A 24,781-nucleotide genomic window follows, 5' to 3' on the forward strand; every position below is an offset into this window, starting at 1 on the left:
TTGCAACAGAAGCAACCTTACAGAGCAGCTGAAGGAGTTATCCCAGCAGAAAAACACATCCTGCCATATTCAAAACTTGTTTTTTCCTGCCTTTCTGTTCTTCAAAACCTCTAAGCTAACCAAAGCAACACAAGGCAGTCACAGAACAACATAAATGGTGTTACCATATTATTTAAAAATTAATGAACAACTCTACACAGAATTAGGGCAAGCTCATTCACTGCACTGCRCTGTGGTTAACAGCCACTTTATGCAGCCCAAGCAGCCAAGCACAGAGGGCTGTGAGCCCACTCAAAGCAGCCAGCCCACAAGGAAAGCAGAATGACAAAATGCAGCAAAAATCTTTGTCAAGCACCGATGTCAGGGCTCAGTTTAAGTAAATGATATATCCGGAGCAGGTGCACATCTCTCTGCTTGCCCTGGTTTCCACACAAGTGGGAGAGAACTGCATTCCTCCCAGGATTTCCATCCAAGTCTCAACTGCACAACCAAGCAGAAAAGCAGCCAGAGCTTTTGCTCTGCTTGGCATTCCAKGAGATTCTGAGTAAAGACAAGGGGGCCTTTAAGGACACGGGCAGAAACGCTCCAGGAAGCCTGGCAGAACCTGCTGCAGGGATTCGTGCTGCTCTCCCATGGCAGCKGGACCCTCAGACAGCTGCCACAGGAGAACAGAGCTCCTCTCCCCACATCCTCCTCTTTCTCAGCTTCAACCAACTGCCCACGTGGCCCCGGAGCAGCCAAGGTACAGGCACCTTCTCTGCTCTGCCAGCAGCAGGGACAGGAGGACATTTGTCCCAGCAGATGATGGAAGCATCACTAAAACCCAGAGCTCTAAAAGAGCAGCCTGGAGCCTTGTGATTTAGCTGAGTATTGGTAAGATCATGCTCCTCCCCYGGGAGGGCACCCACCCCTTTCCTGCCCACCCACAATCCCAGATGAGGCTCTAAGGGGTCTGAATGTGGAATGAAGGCAGGGAACTCTTGGGAAAGGCTGTCTATCTCCCATAGCAAGCAGGATGGCAACAGATGCTAATGTGAACATGAGCTACCTGCAAGTTACCTTGCCAGCAGAAAGCACTGGGAAGGCTGAGACTTTTCAGCCTTCGGGAAAGAACAACTTCTTTTTCCATGGGTTTCTTGGAGGCACTGGATAAAAACTCTCTTAAGTAGCCAAAAGGCCTAAAGTAGAGTTCAGAAAGCTTCCTCTACCTATGAGAAAAACAAAAATCCTGGATTTTAAGCAATTATGAGGAACCTGTGAGCTACCACGGTCATGTACTTGAAAGCTTTAGCCCATGTGGAAAATGGTCRATGTTGGTTCACTTACTGATGAGACAACTCGTGCCCCTTGCCTCCTATTTCCCCTCTGCCCCTCCCTGAACCTCAAACCCTCAGTTTCGAGGTGATGTTGCCCTACAATCCCCTTGCTGCAGAACAGCCTACCCTGACACTCCAGTTGTACAAGACAATACCTGGGATAGATAGAAAACATCATGGTTTTGATCAAGTTTTGCTCCTGGCACTGCTAAAAACTATAATTCAAATACAAATAYGCTGTTGAGATACAATTCTGCAGGTTGGGCTTGATGGGAAAACCCCTGGGAAATCTGTCCCTGGGTTCTGGTGAGTACAGCTGAAATTTACTGTATTCCTCTATGTATAAACAGTGTCATTAGACTTGTACTTTTAAAAAATAAGATCAACTCAGGCCTGGGCCAGGCTCTGCAGATAAAGTAGTAGCTTATCTCTTATAAATATTTAATATTTTTTTTTTTAATTACAAGTAGTCCTCACTCCAGGTAATGTAAGTGACAAAGTACCTGCACACACACAGCCCCTTGACTTTCACAGAAAGCCCAGGAGCAACCACTCTATAAGAAAGGAATCCTACCTCACAGCAAAGTAGGGGAGGGGGCATATGGCCAAGATAGCCTAAATGTGGGGGAAGAGTCATTTGGAGTAAATACAATAAAAAGGGATTTCAAAAAACCCTTCATATAAAGGATCAAGGAGGTTAAAGCAAAAAAAAATGGTTCAAAAAGATGTACAAAACTGTTGGAGACCAACAGAAAACTCTGCCAAAAAATAACTTGCATTTAAATCAGAAATCAATGGCATCACACAATTTCTTTGTTAAAAAAGGAAAAGTGGAAATCTGTGTAAGATCAGCATTTGTAAAGAGTTATTAGCTCCAGAGACCAGCATAATTCCCATGAAGTCCTGATGGAAGGGGGCCTCCTGCCACAAAGAGTTTCGTTCCAGACGAGTCGTAGCAGTGGGTGTAAACAGCATTTGGGAAGAAATTAATGTCAGAAAAATAATTCCTCCAGGTTTCATCATGATTCTGTTAAAGGAAAGTTCAGATCGTTATTATTGCCACAAAGCCCAAACCAAAATGAAAAAAAAAATTTGGATTAATACATTCCAAACTTTCCAAATAGATACTTTGGAAGATACTTTCCAAAGCCTAAGAATTCTTCTCTATTAATATTCCTGAAATGTATTCTGAAGCTTTAGACAGAAGACTTTCAATTAGAAGATACCAGGCACTTTCCAATTCTTTGTCTATGCAGGTTTATGCCAGTTATTTTGGCCAAGGTGGGGAAAGGAAAAAGTATCAATTTTGGTTAGTTTTAAAAGCTATATCACAATGATAGAAAAGGGAGATAAGCTGGACAAAGCCACTAACTGCTTTAAGATACAGTGCATGTCACAGCACTGTTTCAAGCAGCTAAAATTTCTTAAACTGTACAATTACCTCCTTTACTTTGAGGACCATGTTAGATTAGTACCTCTTTTTGAAAAAAAAAAAATGTATTTTGTATATGAGGTATCAAAAGCTAGAAGCCAGATTACATTCAGAAACTATAAAGATAAAGATACTATTTAGTCCATGGATAAACTAGTGCAGGGGAAAAGCAGCCTTCATGCTTTAGCGTGAAGCACCCTTGCATACAGCTTTTGCAGAACACATTTCTGCTGAAGTTCTTTCTTTCCCTCATTACAGGTACCAGTTGGCCCCAGGACTGCTTTACTGGGACTCATTTCACACCATAGCTCCCATTACTGTAAAATGAAGAGGTGCTCAGGGCCCGCAGCCCTCTCGCATTAAGGGGCTCCTGCGGCTATGCGCTACTCACCAGCCAACCTTTCCCCGTGCTCAGCTTGAGGATTTCACTCCCTCCGAGCTTCTGCTTCTGCCCGTAGCAGGCACGTGGGGGCTTCTCGTCCAGGAACCGCTGGGCCCTGATATCATAGAACAGCAGAGAGCCCTGGCCCGTTCCCACCGTGATGATGTGCTCGTAGAAGCTCACGGATCGAATACCTGCAGGCAAGAAGGACATGCAGCTCAGACGCGTGCTCTGGCTGTGCAGCATTGCTGTGGGATGTCTAGTATTTTGCTTTAAACGGAACTACTGCTATTATTCATAGAATCACAGAATCCTTAAGGTTGGAAGGGACCTCAGATGACCTAGCCCAACCCCCCTGCACACACAGGGTCACCTGGAGCGAGTGGCAGAGGATTGTGTCCAAGCAGGTTTTGAAGAMCTCCAAAGAAGGAGACTCCACAACCTCCCTGGGCAGCCTGTTCACTCTCACTGTTAAGAAATTTTTTCTTAAGTTTCTAAGGAACTCTAAATCCGAATCCTCAGCTAGGCAAGGATCCCTCTAGAATAGTCTCAGGAGGATTCTGTAGGCAGGAATTTGATTTGCTAAAGGCCTTGTTATTTCTTCACTATGTGCTGTGCAAATGTTTGTCCTGTGTATACATGCTATAAAGCTGTTCTTTTCAACAGCCCTTCGCTTTCAGTGTTCCTGGTGAGCACACAACCTGGTACAGGGTTATGAAGGTTGGTGTTACTCTAAGTAAGGCTGAAATCCCACTGAAACCAAGATAAAGTAAGTGAAAAGGGGAATAGTGAAAATTCCCACACCAAGCTGAAGCCAAAAACCAATTGTCACTGTAATCAACCAGGTGGGATTAAAAGTCACAAAAAATATGAATTTATCCATCAGGGCAGGCAGATTGTGGATCTTTTTTCTAACTGAAAAGAATAACKGAGGGAATTAGTGGTACAGGCACTGCTAAGAGGATATTTAGAGAATGATTCAAAGATGTTCCTAAAGGGCTGCAGTATCTAGGATTAATCACTCACATCATCCTTAAAACACAACTTGTGCCTACAGATGACCAAATTAAACCCACCAACACACCGAGCACTGAGCTAGGTGAGACCAAGAATAACTGAAGTAGCAAATGGAGTCTCCCTCTTGAGGCCACACATTTCCCAGGAGGAAGAGGAGGTGCAGCAAGGTGGGTTCTGCCCATAGGGAAGGGTCGGTCTGTGCTGCACAGGCTTTACCCATCACGCAGCCTCACTGCCTTCAGGATAAAAGTCATCCCTGCAGGAGAAGACCCAAACCAGGCACCGCCGGCGCCGGGCACAGTGAGAGCTGCTGCACATGGAGATCTCAAGTTCAGAGCCCTGCGTTTTTCCCTACGCTGGCTAGAAAACACCACCACTTACAACAGACACCGAARACTGCATTTTTATTGTGCATAGAGCAGCTGGGGTTCCAGTGGGGAAATGCCAGTCCCAACTTAAATTGTAATAAATTAGAACCCTCCTCTGGCCTGTGTTTGTTACAAGGACATTAATGATCTGCACATAACATGSACTTGCCACATTCAGCAGGTGTATTTGGAAGAGCCAGAAGGCAACAATTTAGAGCACATAAAGGTCAACCTAGATTTAGTCCAAAAATCAACAGCCTATTTTCTAGAGGTGCTGCACTGCACCAAGTCCTAGGGGGATCAAAATAATTTGAAATACTTAGCATTTGGGGAAGTAATATTATTTAAGTGCCTGCACCACAGCACCAATAAGTGTTTGATGACTGCCTGCTACTCAGAACATGGACTGTCCAGAAAAGTGGCTTTCTCCACACATCAACTAGTGTCCTAGAGCTACTACTATCTATACATACATAATTTCCAGCACAAATAATGACATACTCAAGGCAGAATTAGCTACTAACAACCACTGGGCAACAGTCAAGGGTTATAGAAATTCCTCCCCATGATAGCAAAGAGTAGCAGGCTCCATAGCACCCTCACTGAGAGCAGTGCAGGGCAGACAKTTGCTGTTCAAGTGGTAAGTTTGTCAAGCACCAATTCTCACATTGTAGAAAAWCCTCCCACAAATGAAGGAACAGCCCCGACATCCATGTAGGCAGCACTGTTCAAACACCAGTAACCTTCCAAACACTTGTCTACATACACTGCATTTTGCTAAATTTCCTCTTGGAGAAAAAGAGAGGTGCTCAGAGCCGAGCTAAACAAGGTCTGCAACTCATCAGTCATGGATTAGGATGGATTAAGTAGCAGGCTGCACCACAGCAACTTCTCATGCTTCAATATAAAAGGCAGAGGGAGAGGCATGTGGGACCATCCATGCTGCAAGTCCTCACACGAAGCACAGGTTCAAGTGTACAGGATAGAAAAGAGAAACCACAGGAGAAAACAGACCTCTCCAATCTGCACTGAACTCAAGGGTGAACACTTGAATTCAGTACTACCAGAAGTCACATTTGTGGCTTTAAAATCACGAAGGGAGCAATCACAGCATAGACTCCCAACATGACCGTAAAGCTCCACTCAAAGAGCAAAGTGCAAGAACAGAGTGTTAACAGCAGTGCAGACATTGGATTTATTTTCAGATGAAGTTTTAGTAACAGACTTATAGTGTGGAAGTAGAATGTACACATTTGTAAGTATTATGTGGATGGGGTACAATTTAGCTAAGCATGATGAAAGAGCTAATGTCGTCTACCATGTGATTTCAGGGATGCTCTTAAAGCAAACTAATCCTGGTACAAAAAGGGGAAACCTGAACACACTATTGATATTTTATTCTGCAACATGAAAAAGTCTTCCTACTTATTAGCAGTTTGTCTTCTTGCAACCTTAAATACAACCTTGACTGCTATTTCTGCAAGCAAACTAAAGCACCCTATGCCAGGTTCCTTACCACTGCCTCGTTCTTTGGAACAGACGGATTTAACATTGTGAGAAGGCTGCCTGGGATCCAGGAAGGAGACGTGGGCCTGTGATCCTACTGCATACACCGACCACTCCTGACCATAGGCCAAACACACGTTCTCCCTGCAGTATGGCAACTTCGTGGAAAGCAACTGGAAACATAGAAAAAAAGAGCAAGAAGTTAATAAAATAATTCCATAAACTATGTTCTGAAAATTTGTGGTGCAAAAGCAAAACGCAGCAAGGAAAGAAGTTTTGTGACAAACCTAACGGGTACAGCAGCAACCTGACCAACAGTACCTGGGATTTTGTTTCAAGGAGTAACAACTTAGAAAGACTTAAACACAAGAACTGAGACATCAGCTGACCCTTTGGCTCATACACTAGCCTAGGTTTGGCTGGTGTTGATTTATGAGTGCACTTTAAACAGCACAGCTTTTTATGTACACAGCTAAAAATTCATCATTCTCTACATAAGAGAATTCCAGCCCACTGAAAAAAACAGCTAAGATCACTTCCTATCCTCCAAAATAAGGGAGTGATGAAATTTCTTCTCAGGTTTAGCTTTTAGGAATTGATTTAATATAAAGCTTTCAAACACTTTCCAGGCTCTGATGAACATTCTTTAAACATTAGAAGTGAACAAAAATTTGAAAACAGTCTTAATTGCTAGATCATTGTTGAAATTCCACATCAGGCAGAAATGTACCTTTGATAGTGTGTGTTCTGCTTTCCAAAGATGGAAATATCCATCTAGGGATACAGCTCCCAGCTCCTGTAAGTTAAAAAAATAAAAAGCAGAGAAAAAAGTTAACTTCAGTCTGATCCATGTCTTTACAAACTCAGACTCTAAGCCAGGCTGCATATTCCAGGATAAACTCACCCCTCCTGTACAGGCTTATTAAGACAAGTTTTCATTTTGTATTGATTTTGACTGATGGAATGCAATAAAACACAACACAAAGGTGCTGGGTAACATAACAGTCAATAACACAGTAAATAACTGAATAATAACCTAAAAAATATAAATCTTGTCACCCAAACAATCAAATAATGAATCACTGCACAGTACAAGCCAAAGCTGGCAATTCTCTTCAGCAGCTCCCACGCTGGATGCTACCCTGAGGTAATAATTTATTTCCAGGCAATACTCTATTGAAAAAGCTAGATGAGGTCTGCAAAGGGGAGATTAATTAACAGCTACTGTATAAAATAAATAAAGCCCACAAGAGCACTGTCCTCCTTTAGAGGGCAGAGTCTTCGCTCCAAACCTTGCCTGTTCATTTAAGGGCAGAGACAAAAGCAGCAGAGGAAGAACTGCTGCTCCCACTCCCCTCAGTGGGATTCATCTCTAATAATAGCAAAATAAGGGTAGGGGATGGTTTGTGTTCAGCATTTGTCAAACGTCACCAAAGCAGGACCTGGTGTCTGCCTTGTGTCCGTCACCTCATTGCTGAGCAATCCAGCAACAACCCAGCAACATTCAGAACAGGCACTACCTGAGGGTTACCCACTCTTCACACAAGGAGGGAAGCACCCAGAGCAGGAGCCAAGCTGCAAGAAGTGTTTTGATCTACTTCCTGCAAACCGCTCTCCACCCCAGCCTCGTGCACACCCTCCAGGCACGAGACTCAACACCAAGCAAGACACCTTCCTTCTGACTTTTTCTTCCTCCTCCTCTGCGTCTTCTCTGTTTACTTGAGGCAGAAACAGAAATAAGACACAATGGTCATTGATACAAGGATGCTAAAGAATCCAGATGCATTTCCAGTATACCTAACCTTTAAAAAACACATATGGACACTTTTAGGACTTCTTCYAGCCACCTTGCTTATCTTACTGACCTTGTTCTTATTGTTGAAAGCCAATGCTCGAACTTTGCAGTTGTCAGGATTGGTGTTCTCCTTGGGAATATCCTTCAGAGCCCTGTGGGTTATGTGGGCATACACAGGAACTTGGGAGAGATTATGCCTGGCATCACTTTTGGACAGCACATCCTCTGTGACTTCCCAGAGACCCATCGAACCATCCCGGGAACCTGCATAAATAGTGTAAAAAAACGTTTCACAATTTCTGACATTTTTCTACAGTGTCTGAAAAAGAATAACATTACTAATCTAACTGAACATATCATCACTGCTTAAACATTAATAAGAAACGATCTTACTAAAATATTAGATTTAAAACATTGAACTTAGTAAGATCTATCATCAGCTACAGGGTGTTTAGGCAGCTCCAACGATCTCACCCATTTGCACACTGACAGCAGTCAGCACGAGAGGCAGTGCTGTGCAAGTCACTGCTACAAACTGACAGCACAAAATAAWCTTGGTGGATGGCTACAGAAGCCCAGGCACAAACATTTAGTCAGGCCTATGAACATCAGGACTTACTGAGCTTATTAAATCAGCATGAAACCTGTAAGAGAACTCTTAATTAGGTTCATGTCAATTTTTAATCATTTGGTTTGGGGGATAAGGTGGAGACACTGCTGTGCACTGAACAGAAACACCTATTTTAAGGTGTTGCCTTCAGTTCCTCCATTTAAATAGAAGTATTTGATAATTCCTAGCAGTCCCTTAAATTCAAATATTTGCTCTTCCACCCTTTCAGGCACAGGTGTAACTGCAGTCCGTGACATTAGGACAGTGTCAGAAGCCAGTTGCACTGGCAGCCTCCTGACCAGGATTCATTAGCCGATTTCAAAAGAACTCACTTGAGCAATCAGGCTTTCTAACCACGCTGAGAAATTTCCCCCTGCTATCTCACAAGCGTGGAGATTAGCAAGTACATCCTGTCCAAAACTTCATGGAGCAGAGAGGACACAGCTTTATTCTACTCACATTTCCCCTCCTGAGCACACAGAAAACATTCAGAGCAACACAGTTCAATTTCACATGCTGGCTTTCTTTATTCCATTGGGTCCTTATCTTTCCCCACGGACAGGTAATCTTCTTCACTCTTCAGGCTTACTGACTTTATTTTTTAATGCAGAATTTTAGTTCAGAGACTAACTCAGCATTTATATTRAATTGAAAACAAAAAAGAAAATCAAATCTCAAGATTAGCCACTTTTTTTCTTTTCTGAAAAAGCCTATCAGCCCAACAATTTTTGTTTGGGGGGTTTTATACAGAATAGTTTGCCATCTGCAGGCTGGCATCTCTCTGCATAAAATACTACTGTTGTCACAGAAAGCATATTAAAGTTATTCATGCATTAGCATATCATTATTGTAAATATACCAATAATATTTCAAGTTATGCTGATAGTCYATCTGGCTACAAAAAAGTCAGTAACCAGTGTTTTAAATTACAGGTTTCTGTATTAAATGCTGTAATGAATACACAGACTTCAACTAATGGATGGATAACAGACTTCATTAATCAGTTTTTCAAAGCAKTTTTCAGGAAACTGATACTGCTCTGTGGCATTTGCAAGTTATTAACTGTTAACCAAATTCCCTCTAGAATTTTCTCCTCTTCTGCAGAATCTTTAGCTAAAACTCATTAACTTCAGTGACCCTATCACAGTACCATTTAATAAAGAACAGGAATGTTTCTCATAGGAAAAAAAAAAAATCAGGACCAGGGCTCTGCAAATAAAACAAAGCACTGTCCTAAGACTGAGAATGGCTTAAATGGCCATGGTCATTTCCAGTGGCTTTACAGGCAGCTATCCCCAGAACACACACAGAACAACCTCTTAAAAACATAGTAATATAGCTCCATAATTAGAGAACAAATTGTGTGGTCAGGCCCAGTAAAAGGCTCCTTAAGACTTCACTTCCCATCCCCATCAATAGTTCTAACCAGGAGCCCAGGGATGGTTAATCTCTCTTTTAGCAATGGTTGTTTACAACTTGCAGGCCTCAAGAAATGAATGGGTTAAGGTATGAAACACATGGAGAAAATGCCTTAGTGAGGGCACTGCAAGGCTTGGACCCCTGGTCCAGGTTCWTCCCTCTGAAGTTAGGAATTTGTCTAACTGTAGGCTCCCTTCAGACAGCAGAGGCATCACCTCAGAAGGAAAAACAGACTGTGCATGAACTTCATCTCCCGCTTGGGGTAACTCTTTTCTCTCACTGATTAAAAGCAGTAAATATAATTAGGATCCCAAGTGCAGTCGCTCACTTCAGTGAACTAAACCAGAATACATTCAGACCCCATCTACTTCAAGTTCAATCATGCTTCCGTCCCGGTCATTTCCTCCTCTGGAGGCAAGCAGACAGAGCATGTGTCAACAGATGCTGCTCTAGGGAGTTTTAACCTTGTTTTCCCCCCTACCCTAGCTCTACAGTCCCAGAAAATCACAAAGGTTTGGGAACAAGGATACTGCCACGTTAATATCACTCTTAGTCAAACAAGGCTCCTCCTTATGCCTGGATAAATGCACCACCCTTTGAGCTATCAGGTGCTGTGCATCACTACGATATTCATAAAAAAAAAAAGCTTCACTTTACCAGAAACAGCCATAGTATCGCTGATCCATGCGATTGAAAATATCCAGTCCTTGTGCCCATCCTGAAAGAAAGTCAGATCCCTTGAGCTGTTATACCCTAAAAAGGTCTAAAAAGGACTGCAGGTATTTTGAACAATCTAGTGTTTGGCTCAGAATAGAAATATGTAAAAACATCTTACAAAACAAGAATATTTAATGCCAAATGCTAGACTAAGCGTATGATGCTCAAAAACCATTTGGTGATGAAAAGCCCAGGCTATCCATCCCAGGTCTCTATCAAAAACAAATTGTCCTCAMTTCTAAGGAATTACATTTTTTTTTCCCCTCTGAAAGCAGCATTTTTTATTTCAGCAAAATAGTTGGATACTTTCATTACCTCAAAAATATATCTCCACAATAGATTAGTAACAAAAATATTAAAGTACTATAAAACATGACCTACAGAATAACAGTTCTACATTAAAGATCTTTTTCCAAGACTTRATTTTCAAGAATCTTTTCTTCAATTAATCAGAAACCAGTGGGCAAAAGTGTGAGGCTTTAGCTCTGTTTGCCAAGCTGCAGTCACAGCAGCATGAAAATGAATCAAAATCTTGAGCTGAGCTTTGCTGCAGCTGGTTATCTGCCTCCACAGAGATTCTGACCTCTGCTGTTGCAGCCAACGTCTATGTGAAGTACTAATTCCAAAGGAAGGAGAAAAAAAAAAAGGAGAGAAGGGCTTATAGGACACCACTATACTCATTTTAGTTCTTTTATCTCTCTTTTTTTTTTTAATAAATAATAAAAGACTGGCTATTTTAAAAAGAAAGCCTCATAACAAAAATACTCTGGTCTGACTTATACCTAACTTATACTACAGGGCTAGGACAACTCCTCAAGGCAAGATCAGCCTTCAGAATAATACATATAAGCTGCACCAGAAAGGGGGAAAAACTCATTTTTTCCAATTTCTCAAAGATTTTTCATTGAAACTGGTTTTGTGGCTCAGTTTCAGAGGTCATCATCACAATTAGATTTTACTAGCATTTAGGAGCTTGTCAGGTTTTGATACTTAAAAGGAATCTAAAATGGACCTAAATGAAGTTAGAAGGAAGAAATCAAGACTGAGAGTCTTCTCACACATTTGGCTACATAATTATAAAAAACACCCAACAATTTCATTAGTAATATACTTGCTCAGATTTTCAGAAATTCACCCTTTAGTCTATTTTCTGATTATCGGATTCCCAAATCCTAACCTTGCTCTGACTTTAGGCCCTTCATAGCACTAACTTTTACAAGTCACAGAATAAACCTTCCCCAAATCCTTCCACTTACGTCTCCCACGCAGACAGGATCAAGTGTAGGCAGGCGATAAATTGCAAGACTGTTGGGATTGTCTCCACCTGTGGCCAGGAGGGTCCTGGAGGGATTGAGCTCGATGGCATGAATGCCACAGCCCTGCTGGTTCACCATGCCAGGTTCCCGATCCTTCAGAATAGGGATCTTGGTGATTTGACCGGTCTGGACATCTACCACAAACAACTGAGGGGAAAAAAGACAAACATGCAAGTTAGCATTGGAGAAATACATATATATACATACACAGAGTCCAGYATGACTAAATATTCTTGAGATTTAAATTGTAAGTGCTGCAAAAGTATAACGAAAAAGATGAGTTACTGAATTACTTCTCAAAGTAAGTAAAATACCTTCCTTTCAGTGGGTTTTATTTGAATGATTCCACTTGATTTCATCATAATGAAAGAGGAAAGAGATGTAATACAGGAATTGTCAAGAGGGGTTTCCCATCTCAAGGAACACAGAGTATTTTCTTCACAAAAAAATTGTCTTCAAGCTTCCCTGAACAGTGAGCAAGATTGAGACTCATCTCAAAACAGTCACTAACCCCAGAATCAAGGCACTAACACCAGTTTCTCCCATCCCCGATAAGTTACCGTGAAATTTTCACTTTGTTGACGTCTTATAAATTAACACAACTGGAGTTTATCATTTTGGGGTGATACACAGAGAATGGCGACTGCATATAACACCGACAGGGTGGGCATCCCTCCTTCCAAAAGATACCTAGCTGCATAAATCCTCCTGCAAAATCCTGCTGATAGGAGAAAGCAGAAATCCACTCCCGGTGATCTGTGCCCTAGAGCTCTAAGCTCCATCTTCACCCCACAGCTGCCCTTCCACTGTAACCAAGAGCCTTGCACAGACAAGCAGGGTACAGCTCTTAGTCACTGAAGGTTCCCGTTGAGGCCTTGTGGTTTGTGTGCAGGTGSGGGTGTCGGGCAGGAAAGGCCTTTCCTCACTCTGAGCCTCCCCRCAGAGCCACCCGAGACCAAGTGGTGTGCAGAGCAGCCCTTGCCTTGCCATGGCCCTGAGACCCCCCGCCTGCTGCACCAACACACAGCAGCTCTCTCCTTCAGCCTTGTCCTCAAGCAGACACAGTCTTTTCTCCTCAATTCTTCTTTCCAACAGCAGATACAAATCCCCTCCATCTTCTAACTGCAGGCAGAGAAGCAAAACAAACAAAAAATACAGCACAACAGTTAAGCCCCCGAGGCGAGGGCTTGTCAGCGTCASCGGCAGGTGCCAAAGTCGGCACGGGAAGCGCTAACTGGGAAGCGCATCCGTGCCCCGGGATGTCCTGCAGACTCGGGGCAGCCACGGCTCAGCTGCCACCCAGTCACACTCCAAAGGGCATCTCAGTGATGCAAGGGCTAGAATTCAAAAATCCTGGATATTCAGTCCAGTATCACCTGTCTCACAGCCTTACGTGCCATACCCARGTGTTTGATACTAGGTTAAAAGCTTAGACTTATTCCAATTCAAGTTCCTTTCACAAAGCTAAACTCAAAGTAATTGGACTGAAAAGTTAAATATTTTACATCTTGAGCTCTCAGAGACTTTCACACTTCTGCTTGTCATCCTCAACATCATTTTCATACAAGTTTCTACRTTAACACTCTCAGAAGAAACCAAACCACAGGACACACAATATCCTGCAGGGTTTTCTTCTGCTCCTAGCCCAGTCTAATTTGCCTTCAGCTCTTTAACAGCTTCTATCAAGTTCTTATTTTCTCCTCCAAGTCTATGGTATTACATTAACCAAAAGAGCAACCGCTCTAGAACAAGAAGCTTCGCCTAGCTCAGGGTTTAGCTCTGTAGTTTTCAACTGTAAAGTTTTAAGCAGCAGCTTTTCCACATGCTGGGTAAGGAACTTCACACACCACGTGCAGGATAAGAGCAACCATCACCTAAGAAAAAGGGAAGCGAGCCCAACATGCTCCGATCGCTGCATCGGCCAGGGCAGCACAGGAAGACAGATCACACTTGAGAGCTTCTCATTGCCCAGGCAGCTTCCCTGCAAGTCCAGCAAGCAGAAAGCCCAAGAACTGWAACATCACTCCCTTTTTTACTTAAAAAAAGGGCCTAAAAAGAAACATTCCCTGATAAGAGGACAAAAAAAGCAAACAACTTAATACTCTAAGGGCACCGCAACAGAAGTCTAAAATATTTGACATCTTAAAGCAAGGATTTAAACAATCTTAAGCATTTACTCAGAACTAAAGTATACAATGGAAAAAAAATGGGGGAAAAAAAAGAAAAAGTTGATCTTCCTCCAAGCAAACTGGTAACTTCACTACATTGAAATAAATACATCTGCAAATAATTCTTAAGCAGCCTGATCTGTAGGATTCTTGAGAAAGTGTTGATAGCTGTGTTGTAAAACCAGTCTTTATCTCAGGTGGGAATAAAGCTCTCTTCTTTAATAGGGCACTGTATGTGAAAGTCATCATTCCAACTTTTACTGGCTGCAGGAAGCCACAACAACCTCCAAGTCGTCAGCCGTGCCTATTTGTGCCTTTATTTTATAGCTTTACACACAATCTGGCTCCTGCTGACAGCAAGAAGTTTGCATGTCAGCCGTGAGCACGCAGCACGATTTGGGAGCTGGGAGCTGCCAAGCAAGGAAAGCTGTGGCCTCTTGGCACAAGCCAGGAACTGCTCCTCACCTGTGAAACATAGAACAGGCCTTGGCTACATTCCTCGCTGCTGGCCAGCCTGGCTCTAAGCAGGAAAAGGGCTGGATGACCTGATTAAACAGAATCCATCTTCAGCTCTTTCCTCTTTTTTACCCGCCAGGAATTCCGAGCCTGCAAGAGCTCTGTCACTCAAGGAGCTGGGCAGACTGGCAYGGCCGGCTACTCCATTTGTCACAGCCAAGAACCTTCCTGATCCGGATGCAGTTTTTACACACCATGAGACTGTGTCCTTGTTTTTATTTCGTATTGCAGCAATGGCTAGAAGCCCCTTCAGCAAATTGCTGAGAAGCTGTCTCTTTATCAAACTGCTTACAAGCAAGTTGATCAAGAAAYTGCCTGTTTCATAACTGAAGGACTTAAGCCATTTGCCAGAAGTAGGGAATGAAATACCTAAAAAACAGAAAAAAAAACAGAAATATCTTCTCATGTAGAGTATTGACACCAGGATCTGTTAGCCATGCTCCTCCAGCCAGTCTGTTTCCATCCTTGAGTTGCATTTCAGGGACCACAGCTGAGGGAGGAAAAACAAAAGCAAAGCTACCAATGATTAAATATAACTTTCACAAACATCTTCTTTGGTTCAATGCACTTGGCTTCTGCAAAGCAGCAGAAGCTGTTTGTGCATGTGCTTCTAAGCAATCTACTTCTACATTAGGAAATGTTCTGGGCACGGGGCTATTCATTTCAGTAAGGAAAAAAAAACACCTAAGTTTGAAAGTCCTGATCTTCACGTGAAGAGCAAGAAAAAAAAAATCAGGCCTACAAAATGCCAGCACATAAGACTGTCTGATGTCCTCTGCTGCTGCCCCCGCACACAGAACTGCAGGTCTATCTTTTACTTGATAAGGCAAATCAATCAGAGGGTGCCACCCTGAGCTATAATATGTTTTTACCACACAAACAGGATGGATTGGATTTATGAGGCACAAGAGATGCAAAGTGCTCGCTCTTTGCGCAAGAAGAGGCGCTAATGATATATTCTGCACTCTGGTTCTTCAGATACTGCTGTCACAGAAATCAAAACCATTCGAGCTATTCACATTAACATCTGAAAGAAGACCCAACATATTGCCTTGCTAAGAGCATAGTCCCACCTGAGAGACAACAAAGGAGTTGTGAAACTGCATCCCAGTTGAAGCCAGCGGTGAGGAACCCACACGCTCCTCCCCACCCAGTCTCACCACCTTTCTGACAAGGACTTGGTGCTCAGGCACCTCTCTCTGGGGTCAGCCAGATCCTATCTCTGCCCTCAGTGAAAACTAACCCTACAAGAAAACACGTCTGAATGTAAAGCAGACAACTGATGCAGGTGAGTGCCCCGGGCACCGGTGCAGTGGGAACATCCTGTTCTGCAGCAGTGCAGCTCCCTCGACCAGTTGAAGCTGCCCACAAAACCTTCACCCTCGGCCAAGCTGGAGAAGGACATCCCTGCACTCCTTCAAACTCCTCTCTGCTAACAAAGGAGCCAGAACAAGGCAATGCTTAGTGGCATTATGCTAATAGCATTGCTACTTACCCTGAGCAGCACTGTCATTATTCCAATTTCTCCATTTATTTACTCAGATTGTAAACACCTTCACGTTCTACGTTTGTAAAATGCTCGGCATAAGGTTTTAAGTTGTATGGCAACAGAGACTTACTAATATTTGCCAAGCCCCAACAGAAAACTCAATCTTTAAAGACAAAGCTCTCAAATCAGAACAGCTCCTTTCCAGCAGAGATCAGCCCATGCACTAATTTTAGCACAAAATCCACTTACAGCACAAAATCCAACTCACTTGTTGAGTCCAGGTGGCTCAAGCGGGTAATGACCTTACACCTTCCCTGAAAGGGTCCAACGACAGAAAATGAAACAGTGCAGAATGTAAAGGATTGTCTGAGAAGTGAGCAACAGTAAGAAGCCAGGGAGCTGCCTGGCTCCAAATCCACCTTCCCAGAGAGGACAGTGCAGCCAGGCACTCCACGTTGCTGCCAAACCCTCAGGCGCTGCGGGCTATCCCACACGCACTTTGGTGTCACTGACTTTGCTCACAGCCAAAATCATGTTTGGCAGTTTGGATTTCTCTTGTCCTCTGTGTTTAATTTCAAGAGGCTGGCAGACAGCTACCACATGCTGGCAGATGGCAAAGGATGGAGAAGCAAAGGACTCAATCTGCTGAAGGGCAGCGCTGCCACCCACGCCAGAGCCAGCAAAGAAACCAACAGCCTCTGAAGATCGACATGGGYATCACGTGTAGCTGACAACCAAACACTCCCGAGAGACAAGAAACATCACCTTGCTATTTACTCAAAAGCCACCAAAAGAAAGGCAGAGGTGTCAGAGGTTTATTTACACTGATTTTTGGTCAGTGTTCAGGGGATTTAGAGGAGAGTTCCTGTAGGGACATGACTTCTCATTCTCTTGCTGGTATTGGGAAACAAGCASCCTTCTGATGGAGTCTTCTTGTCACATGGGCAAAAAAACACAGAAGATGCATTAGCTTGCAAAGCAAATATATCACTTTCCCTATACAGGCTGTATGTAAGAATAACTATACATCATGTTCTCAATACTACAAGGTCCAGTACTGCCAGACTAGATTACAATTACAAGGCATACACAGAACAGAGGTGGGAGCTTCAACAAATGACAGGTCCCTACAGAGAAACAAGAACTGGCCATTTGCAGCAGGGAATCCAAGGCAGCACATGGATCTATCAAGGGCAGAACAAGTATGAGGGAGCATCCAGAAAGCAAGTTGTTCATGTCTCGGAAGAGCCATGAGAAAATTAGCAGAGCACCTTCAACAAGAAAATTTTTAAACACAAGTCTGTTGGATTTTGGAGAAAAAAAAATATTCAGGAATATTGGAGCCCAGGCACCCGCAAGCTATTTTTTTTTTTGTGGTTATTTGGGGAATGAYGTAAAACTCTAGTGTTTTTCCATCTTTCAACTTCAAAATTAAAGAATGATTATGTCTGAATGCAGACWGAGGAAGGCAGCTACAAAACATGGATTTGAAGTTTTCAGAAGCAGCAGATTTACCCTCCACTGTTCCCTGCAATAGATACAACTCAAAATGAAGTCCAGCACCCAATCTTCAATGCCTTTTTCTGCATTAAGCTTGTCTCCCACATAGTCTCTAAGTCTCTCTGCAAAGCTGGAAGAGAAGACACTAATAATAGGCAGTATCTTCTCCCGAGATTTCATGGTATCAGCCTCCGGTATTTCCATACTGTGGTGACACACACACTAGGCATCTGCACCTCTCACAGATTTACCTGCTCATCAAGTTCTTTTTAACACCATTAAGAAGCCCAACATATGTAAGAASAACAGGATTCTGGCAAACATGAAGCCACCTCACAAAACCCGAGCTGATTATAGTTGAATTTTTAGCCACTTAGACACTTGCATAAGTTCCAAAATTATAAATCAAAATGCAGCTTTAAGAAACCTAACTTTGTTTTACAGAGGCCAACTGTAAACACCTGAATTCCCTGAAGAATCGGGTTTTCAGATATAGAGTCATAACCCAGGATATTTAGGGAGATTTAAAAAACTMACCCCAGACCACTGAACAAGAAAGTTACAATACTCAGAACTGAACAGTTGACAGAGAGCTCTGTATTCCCCTTGGTGTTTATAGTGACACTGGTCACTACACTGCCAAGTGGCTAAAACAGCAAAGCTACTCCTCCCACAGACAGCAGGATGCTTTTATTAAAAACAGTGAAGCCTTCTAGCCCAGCATGGCCAAAGGCAATTTATAAATTAAATGCTAAAAGCTCTCAGTGTCCTATTCAAACTTTGATTAAAATAACTGCTATGGCTTATATTTTCCTGTTGAATTAGCTTTAATTATGTGCAAGTCCTATGTAGCAAAACCCATTAAAGTTTACCAGGTTGTTTTAGATTTACACCCAATGAAAACACCACTATTTCAGTGTATGAGAACCAGCAAAGGAACTCATCTTTATTACGTTGCTTACATGGAAGATGAGAGAGAGCGAATCTTATAATTATGAATGTGGAGTTTAAAGCTCTGCTTGTTAAAACAGAGACACAAAGCAACCACGCTAAAGCTCCTACTATAATCTTAATTTGTATATAATCTTTTCCAAGGATAAAGTTGCCCTCTTTTGCAATCACTACATTTTGCTTAATCAAACGCCCAGTCCACACGTAACCACGACCAGGTTCAGCTGTGGAAACACCCACTTCGTTGCAGCGCACGCAGTGGGAACAACAATATGGTCGAATTCCTCTTCAGTTCTGGGATTGTTTGGTCACAAACCATTTTCTGCAGGGTTGCGCCAACAATACCCTTGCCCATTTATCTTGGCTGTCGCRGTGAGGGAACTAAAGCAGTTACAGAACGCAGCAAAACTGTTGTAGTCCTATAAAACACACGGCAGTCTTGCTAAAGTAAGCAAGATTTCGAGAGCGTGCGGTGCAGCAGGAGTTTGTCTCCTGTAAGCTGTTTCATGAACACTCCTGGCTGCTGAGTAGATGAACACATGTAAAAAAAGGCAGCAAGCTTCGACGTGAGGCTTATTCTGTTATAAGATTGTGTTGTTTATGCAGCTAGGTCTGGCTTCCTTTTATGAGATACTTCACTAAAGCTTCCTGCTATGTGACTGTGAACTGCTGCACCAGGTGTGAAATGAGAAAAACGGCGCTGCCCTTTACACATCACAGCAGTGAGCACAGCATCTATATAGAARTAAATAAAACATTTTAAGGCAAAGAAATAAACACAAACCCATAAGCCCTGAGGTGTATGAGCTGTTTCACCTATGCATTTCTTACAACATCTGATTCATTGCTATGACACAAACTTGCAAAAACCAAGCGCTGGACTTGGCACTAATTCAAACAAGAACTCCATGCGTGAAATGCCTTTTCCATCCAGTGAAATTTGACTCATTCCAGACAGGGTATTACCTAGAAACTACGATCTTTTCCACTTCTTATTTACCTAGGATATCATTTCACTATTCTTTAATAATGTTTCAAGTCAAAAACACCACTGCAAGTATCTGAGAAGGCTTCTAYTTTTTTGTTAAAACAAAACAAATTATATAAACCACAGGACTATTTGAAAACTCAAAACAGTTTTAGAGTGGAAGAAACACCACAAGTAAAGAAAAATACCATAAGTAAAGTCCTGAAAATGAAATAAAGCTTGTAGTATTTTATTAAGGTTAGGGATTAGCTCAAGTTTAACCATCGCTGTTTCGTAGGTCACTTTTCCAAGCCATCAGCACAGGCGAGGGAAAAAAGAAAAAAAAAAAAAAAAAGAAAAAACCACACAGAGAAGCACAAAGTGCAAGACCGAGCATAAGGGGAGGGGTGGAAGGGGGGAAGGCAGAAAGCCTGCATTTACAAAAGCTAAAACGTTCGTTAGCTCTGCCATTTACAGGACAAGAAGAAAGATTCAACTCCATTGTTATTCCCCTTCCCTCCAACAGAAGCAAATTGCTCTTCCCAGACTAGAGAGGCTGCATCTCGGCCTCACATTGGGGTTTTTCCAATGAGAATGGGTCATAGTTAAGTAGCACGTTCATTCAAAATTAATTACGTACCATTCTGACTCCACTCATAACGACTTCCTAATATTTTCCTTGGCAGTCTACCCGCTCTGATTACGGGAAGCACCCAGGGGGAAGCGGAGGAGGGAGTAAACAACCGAGGAAAGAGAGGCAGAGGGAGGCTGCACTTACTGTGTTGCACTTCGTCCCACAAACCACTTGCCGGTGGTTCAGCCACTGGGAGGCAAACACTTTATTCAGGGTCCCGAGATGAAATTCCCTCTCTTTGAGGAGGCCGGGAAGCTGCTGGGCTGCGTATCCGTGCAACAGGCGGTGGTAGCTGGACTCGTTCTGCATCCTGACCTCTCTGCCTTTCAGGTAGTAAACGAGAGACCTCTTCACGGGGGGGAGCCTTTTCCGTTTGTGAACTGAGTGATCCCACCCATACTGTGAAAAATAAACACGGGGGTTAGAGCGAGCAAGCGGCAGGAACTGCCAACAGCAGCCTTCCGAGCTCAGGGGCAGGTCTGGGGGAGCCAACAGCTGAAGTCCTCCAAACCAGGGGCGAAAGAGCACACAAGAAAATTAACTTCTGGAACTGGTGCGCAGCCGTTCAGGGGAGCGGGAGGGGATTAAGCGGCGCGTTGGGGAGCACGGGCGGCCCGAGCAGCCCCCGCTCCTTCCCGCGCGAGCTCGCCCCGGGCACAGGGGGGACGCGGAGCCGCTCGGTACCGACCCCGGGGCCCAGCGGCCGCCTGCGGCCCGGCCGGGACCCTCCGCAGAGCATCGCGCGCGGCCGGGGGARGCTGGGCCCGCGGCGGCAACGGCCCGAACGGCTGAGCCCAACGGGAGCAGCGCGGGGCGGGGGAGGGGGGACCGAACGGCGCCCGGGCTCCCCCCCCCCGCCACGCCGGTGCTACCGGGAGCGGCTCCCCCTCCCCCCCGGCCGCTTCCCGCCCTTCCCCCAGCGGGCAGGTCACCGCCCGCCTCCCTACCCGGTCCCCCCCCCCCGGCCCGGGCCCTACCTGCTCCCCCTGGAGCCCCCCGGGCCCCGCGGCGGCCGCCGCCGCCGCTTTCCGCTTCCTGCTAACTGTTTTCCGGGCCATAGTAGTAGTACAAGGAGGAGGAAGAGGAGGAGGAGGCGAGGCCGAGAGCCCGGCCCGGGCCCCACATGGAGCAGCAGGGGGAGGCGGCCGCCGGGGGACGGGCCATATAAGTGCGGGCAGCCGGGCCCGGTCGCGCTCTCCGCCGCAGGCCCCGCCGACCGCGCGTCACGACATCTTCCCCCGCAGGGGTTTTTTTTTTTCTTTTTTTTTACGGCAGCCGCCGCGCAGCTTTACGGCCGCTCCCCCAGCTGGCCCCGCCCCTCGGTCTGTGGTTGCCGAGCAACGCCCCCCCCAACGCGCTGGGGAGGCGGCGCCCCCTGGCGGCGGGCGGGGGCGGCCCCGCGGCCTCCGGAGCCGAAATCGGCCGGTTTTCGCCCAAATCGCGGCTCCCGTTTCCTCCCACAGCCCCCCTCAAGTGGCAGGGACCTCAGTGGGTTAATACAGCGAGACCAGAGCAGGGCTGAGGGTAAAACAAAGCATATCGGCTCGTGCAGTGCCCACCTGGAGCGTCCTTGCCCTCAGGCTGCCCCAGAGCAGCGCCAGGCTCCGAAACTGCCCGAGAACCAGAAAGGGTCAAATATTCATGTGCATAAATATACAAACAACAGCATAAATATTGCCCTTTGGGATGCTATGGAAGCAAACAGCCGCTGTGTTGTGCCTGCCAACCCAGCCTCAATCATTTGCTCCCAACACGAGACTGAACTGGGCGCTGGGTTGTGCGTCCTGCCCRTGCAGGGGCAAAATAACCTGTTCTCTGTTAGACCGCCGATTTGGGAYGGTTATGGAGTGCCCCTCAATCCGAAAATACATTTTTAAAGCATCTTTTCCCTCRTGGGCACAAGGGACATGCTGTAAGATGCGTTGCTGCTCTGCCCTGTGCTTCTCTTGCGCTTAATGCTGGAATCAGAACAGCTCAAAGCTAAACCCTGGATGCCTCTTCTAGGAGCAGGGGGAAAAATAATAGCAGTAATGATAATGGCAATGGTAACAGTTATAACAGTAACAGCTAAGCAGCTGACACCAGGCCGTTCTGCTGGTGAYGACCCCGGGCTCTCAGGGCTTCCAGGATGGCCCTCTTGCAAGTGACGCTGCAGAGAACAGGAAAGGGGGAGAGGAAGGTGYCTCACATCCCATGGAACCTGTCAAGGCTTTATTTTCCCCGAAAGAAACCATCTTTCATGATTTCTTTTATGTGCCGTCRGGCACTTCTCAGCCCAACGCTGCGAGTTACCACAACTCGCGCCACGTCCTGCTCGGCACAACCGCCCTTTTGGGTGCCGGGGCCCGCGGCAGAGGGGCGGGGCCGCGGGCGGGTGACGAGGCGGGAAGGGCGGCGGAGGGGCCGGGAAGGCCGCACGGGAGCGGGATGACGGCGACGGCAGCGGCCGCCATGACGGAATGGGGACGGGCCCGGTTGCCATGGCGACTCAGCGCCCCGCCCAACGGGTAGGGGCGTGGTTTCCATCTCCCCGCCCCTGCCCCACCCGCCCCTCTCCCCGGGTGGTGACGTCATGGCAGGCGCCTCCCCATTGGGCGGACGCGGGCAGGTGACCGTGCGCCGTGACGCCAGCGCGTCGCCGGGGAGGCAAGGCGGAGGGCAGGTAGACAAGATGGCGTCGCCCGGGTGCGGGGCTGGAGGCGGCGGCGCCGCGCGGGCTCCGTAGGGGCGGGTGGGGACCGTGGGAGCCGCGGGGCCGGACGGAGCCGCCCGCCGTGGGGCCGAGAGGTGCCGCGCAGGTAACGGCGGGCCCGGGGGGAGGGCGGTGGCGGCGGAGACGTTTCCTCGTCCGGGGCTGGGGGCGGCGGGTCCCGGTGGCGCCTCTCGCGCGGRCTGGGCCGGGCTGGCCCTGGCGGCTCTGCTCCACCGGGTGTGCGCGCACCGCGGCCGGGCTGGCCGCCTCGGGAAGCGGCGTTTAACGGGCGTGAGCCCGGCCGGGCCGCGCTGAGGGCGGCGGGGCAGCGCCGGGCCGGGCCGGGCTGCGGGGAGAGCTCGCTGCTGCCCGGGCCGGGGTTTGGAAGCGAGGGCTTCCCACGTTAAGGAAGTCCGTGAAGAATTCCCCTGTGTTTGTGGGAGGCGCCTCGGGTCCGGGCTGCCTTRATTTGCTTTTCTCTGGCTTTGCGCTGCGAGAGCCCCAGTGCTCGTCTTGCCTCTGCCGCGCTCGGTGCACAGGTCGGTGCACAGGTCTCTGCTGTGCTGGCTCTTTCACTGTGTCTGCTCCGCACCCGAAAGCCGCAGCTTCTTATTCCCAGTGGCTCGTAGCTCTCCATGTCTTTGTTAATGTTTATTTCAGGATCTGTTCTAGTTAGCTGTTTCGCTTCTGAATGAGGAGGAGGATGCTGCCTTTCTCAGCACTGGGGAGGCAGGCAAGCCAAGGGTGTGCTTACCCTGGTGTAAGAATGAATCCGTCAGTCAGCTTCTAACTTCCTGATATTGCCGTTTAGCTCAGCGCTCCTTAGAAGAAAATAGTTAAGACTTTTGTGGAGCTGCTTAATGTAACTTAGAGTCTGTTTCTTTTTTTTTCCCCTATGGTTTAATAGCCCAGAATCTGTCACTATCAAGGGGAGGTAGCATTGCTTTCTTTTTTTCCAATACTAGAAGTTACAAGGAAACGAGTAACTGCTTTATGGAATATTTTTATTACCCAAATTATTTCAAAAAAGTCTTCCAAGTAATCAAAAAAGAAGAAATCTTGCAGGATGTTTATGATATTAATGCCGTCTCATTAGCATAGAGATAAGGAGGTAGACTCTGGCACTTGGCTATAAAATGAATGTACCTGTTTTTCTGGAGTCCAGCAGCTCCAAATATTGTATTTATCTTGAACTTCAACACTTTAAGATGGATTTTCCTAAATAAAAACTCGATATTGCCAAATTTAAGGAACAAATGAGTAATGGATGCTGATATAATTTCAGTTTCTCCCATGTTATCAGCCCCTTTTTCTTCCTTGTGTGGAAGAGCCCTGGGGAAGGGAGCAGGRCTGAGGGATGTATGGGCAGCAGGAGCCCTGCAGCGATGGGCTGAGCTGCTTGATGCTGTTTGCAGCCTCATGCTTGGCTAATATTTACGTGCTGCAGTAGTACTGCTGCTTAATGCCTTTAATATGCACACTGAGATGTCCTTTGAATGTGGCTCTGCTGTGCTAGATCATCACAGCAACTGGGTGGCTTTGAGTTAAAGCTTTGCTTAAAAAAATTAAGGACAAGGAGAGAGAAAATAGGTTACCTTCCTGTGGTACCGAAACCTCTGAAACAAAACTGAAAGTAACTGTTTTCCTTGCTTGCTCATGGGCTGCGTCTGGCCCATGAGTTTGATCACAGAGGATTTTTTCTGTGCAGGTCCTTGCGCAGCAGAGGAGTCGGGAAGATGTTGCTCTTGCTCTACACAGAGGCTCTGTATAAGTGCAGTGAAAATAGAAACCTCTCTTGGGTGTATAAATGAATAAACGTCGGTTTCTTTTTAATGACTTGAACTTCAGTTCTAGATTACTGTTCTGAATAAATTCAGCTGCACTGCTTACTTAGTTTTAGCTTAGTTTTTAGCTGCAAAACTTATTTTTTAGCTTATCTTAATAACTGAGGGGTAGAAATCATCAAAAACACATGGGAGAACTCTG

The 24,781-nt window shown here is 45.6% G+C and overlaps 1 protein-coding gene across 1 annotated transcript; it reads right to left on the reverse strand.

The window, feature by feature from the left end:
• Positions 1-1,183: 1,183 nt before the first annotated feature.
• Positions 1,184-20,497, reverse strand: DCAF12 (DDB1 and CUL4 associated factor 12). Its single transcript, XM_026040217.1, has 8 exons — positions 20,248-20,497; positions 11,819-12,025; positions 10,503-10,563; positions 7,887-8,080; positions 6,752-6,817; positions 6,032-6,194; positions 3,140-3,324; positions 1,184-2,343 (listed from the first exon to the last, which is right to left on the reverse strand). Exons 1-8 carry the CDS (start codon positions 20,410-20,412, stop codon positions 2,185-2,187), a joined length of 1,200 nt encoding a protein of 399 aa, XP_025896002.1. The 5' UTR covers positions 20,413-20,497; the 3' UTR covers positions 1,184-2,184.
• Between the last annotated feature and the right edge of the window lie 4,284 nt (positions 20,498-24,781).

This window comes from Nothoprocta perdicaria, unplaced genomic scaffold (genome assembly GCF_003342845.1).
Source record: "Nothoprocta perdicaria isolate Ctin4 unplaced genomic scaffold, notPer1 scaffold_10, whole genome shotgun sequence".
Taxonomy (NCBI): domain Eukaryota; kingdom Metazoa; phylum Chordata; class Aves; order Tinamiformes; family Tinamidae; genus Nothoprocta; species Nothoprocta perdicaria.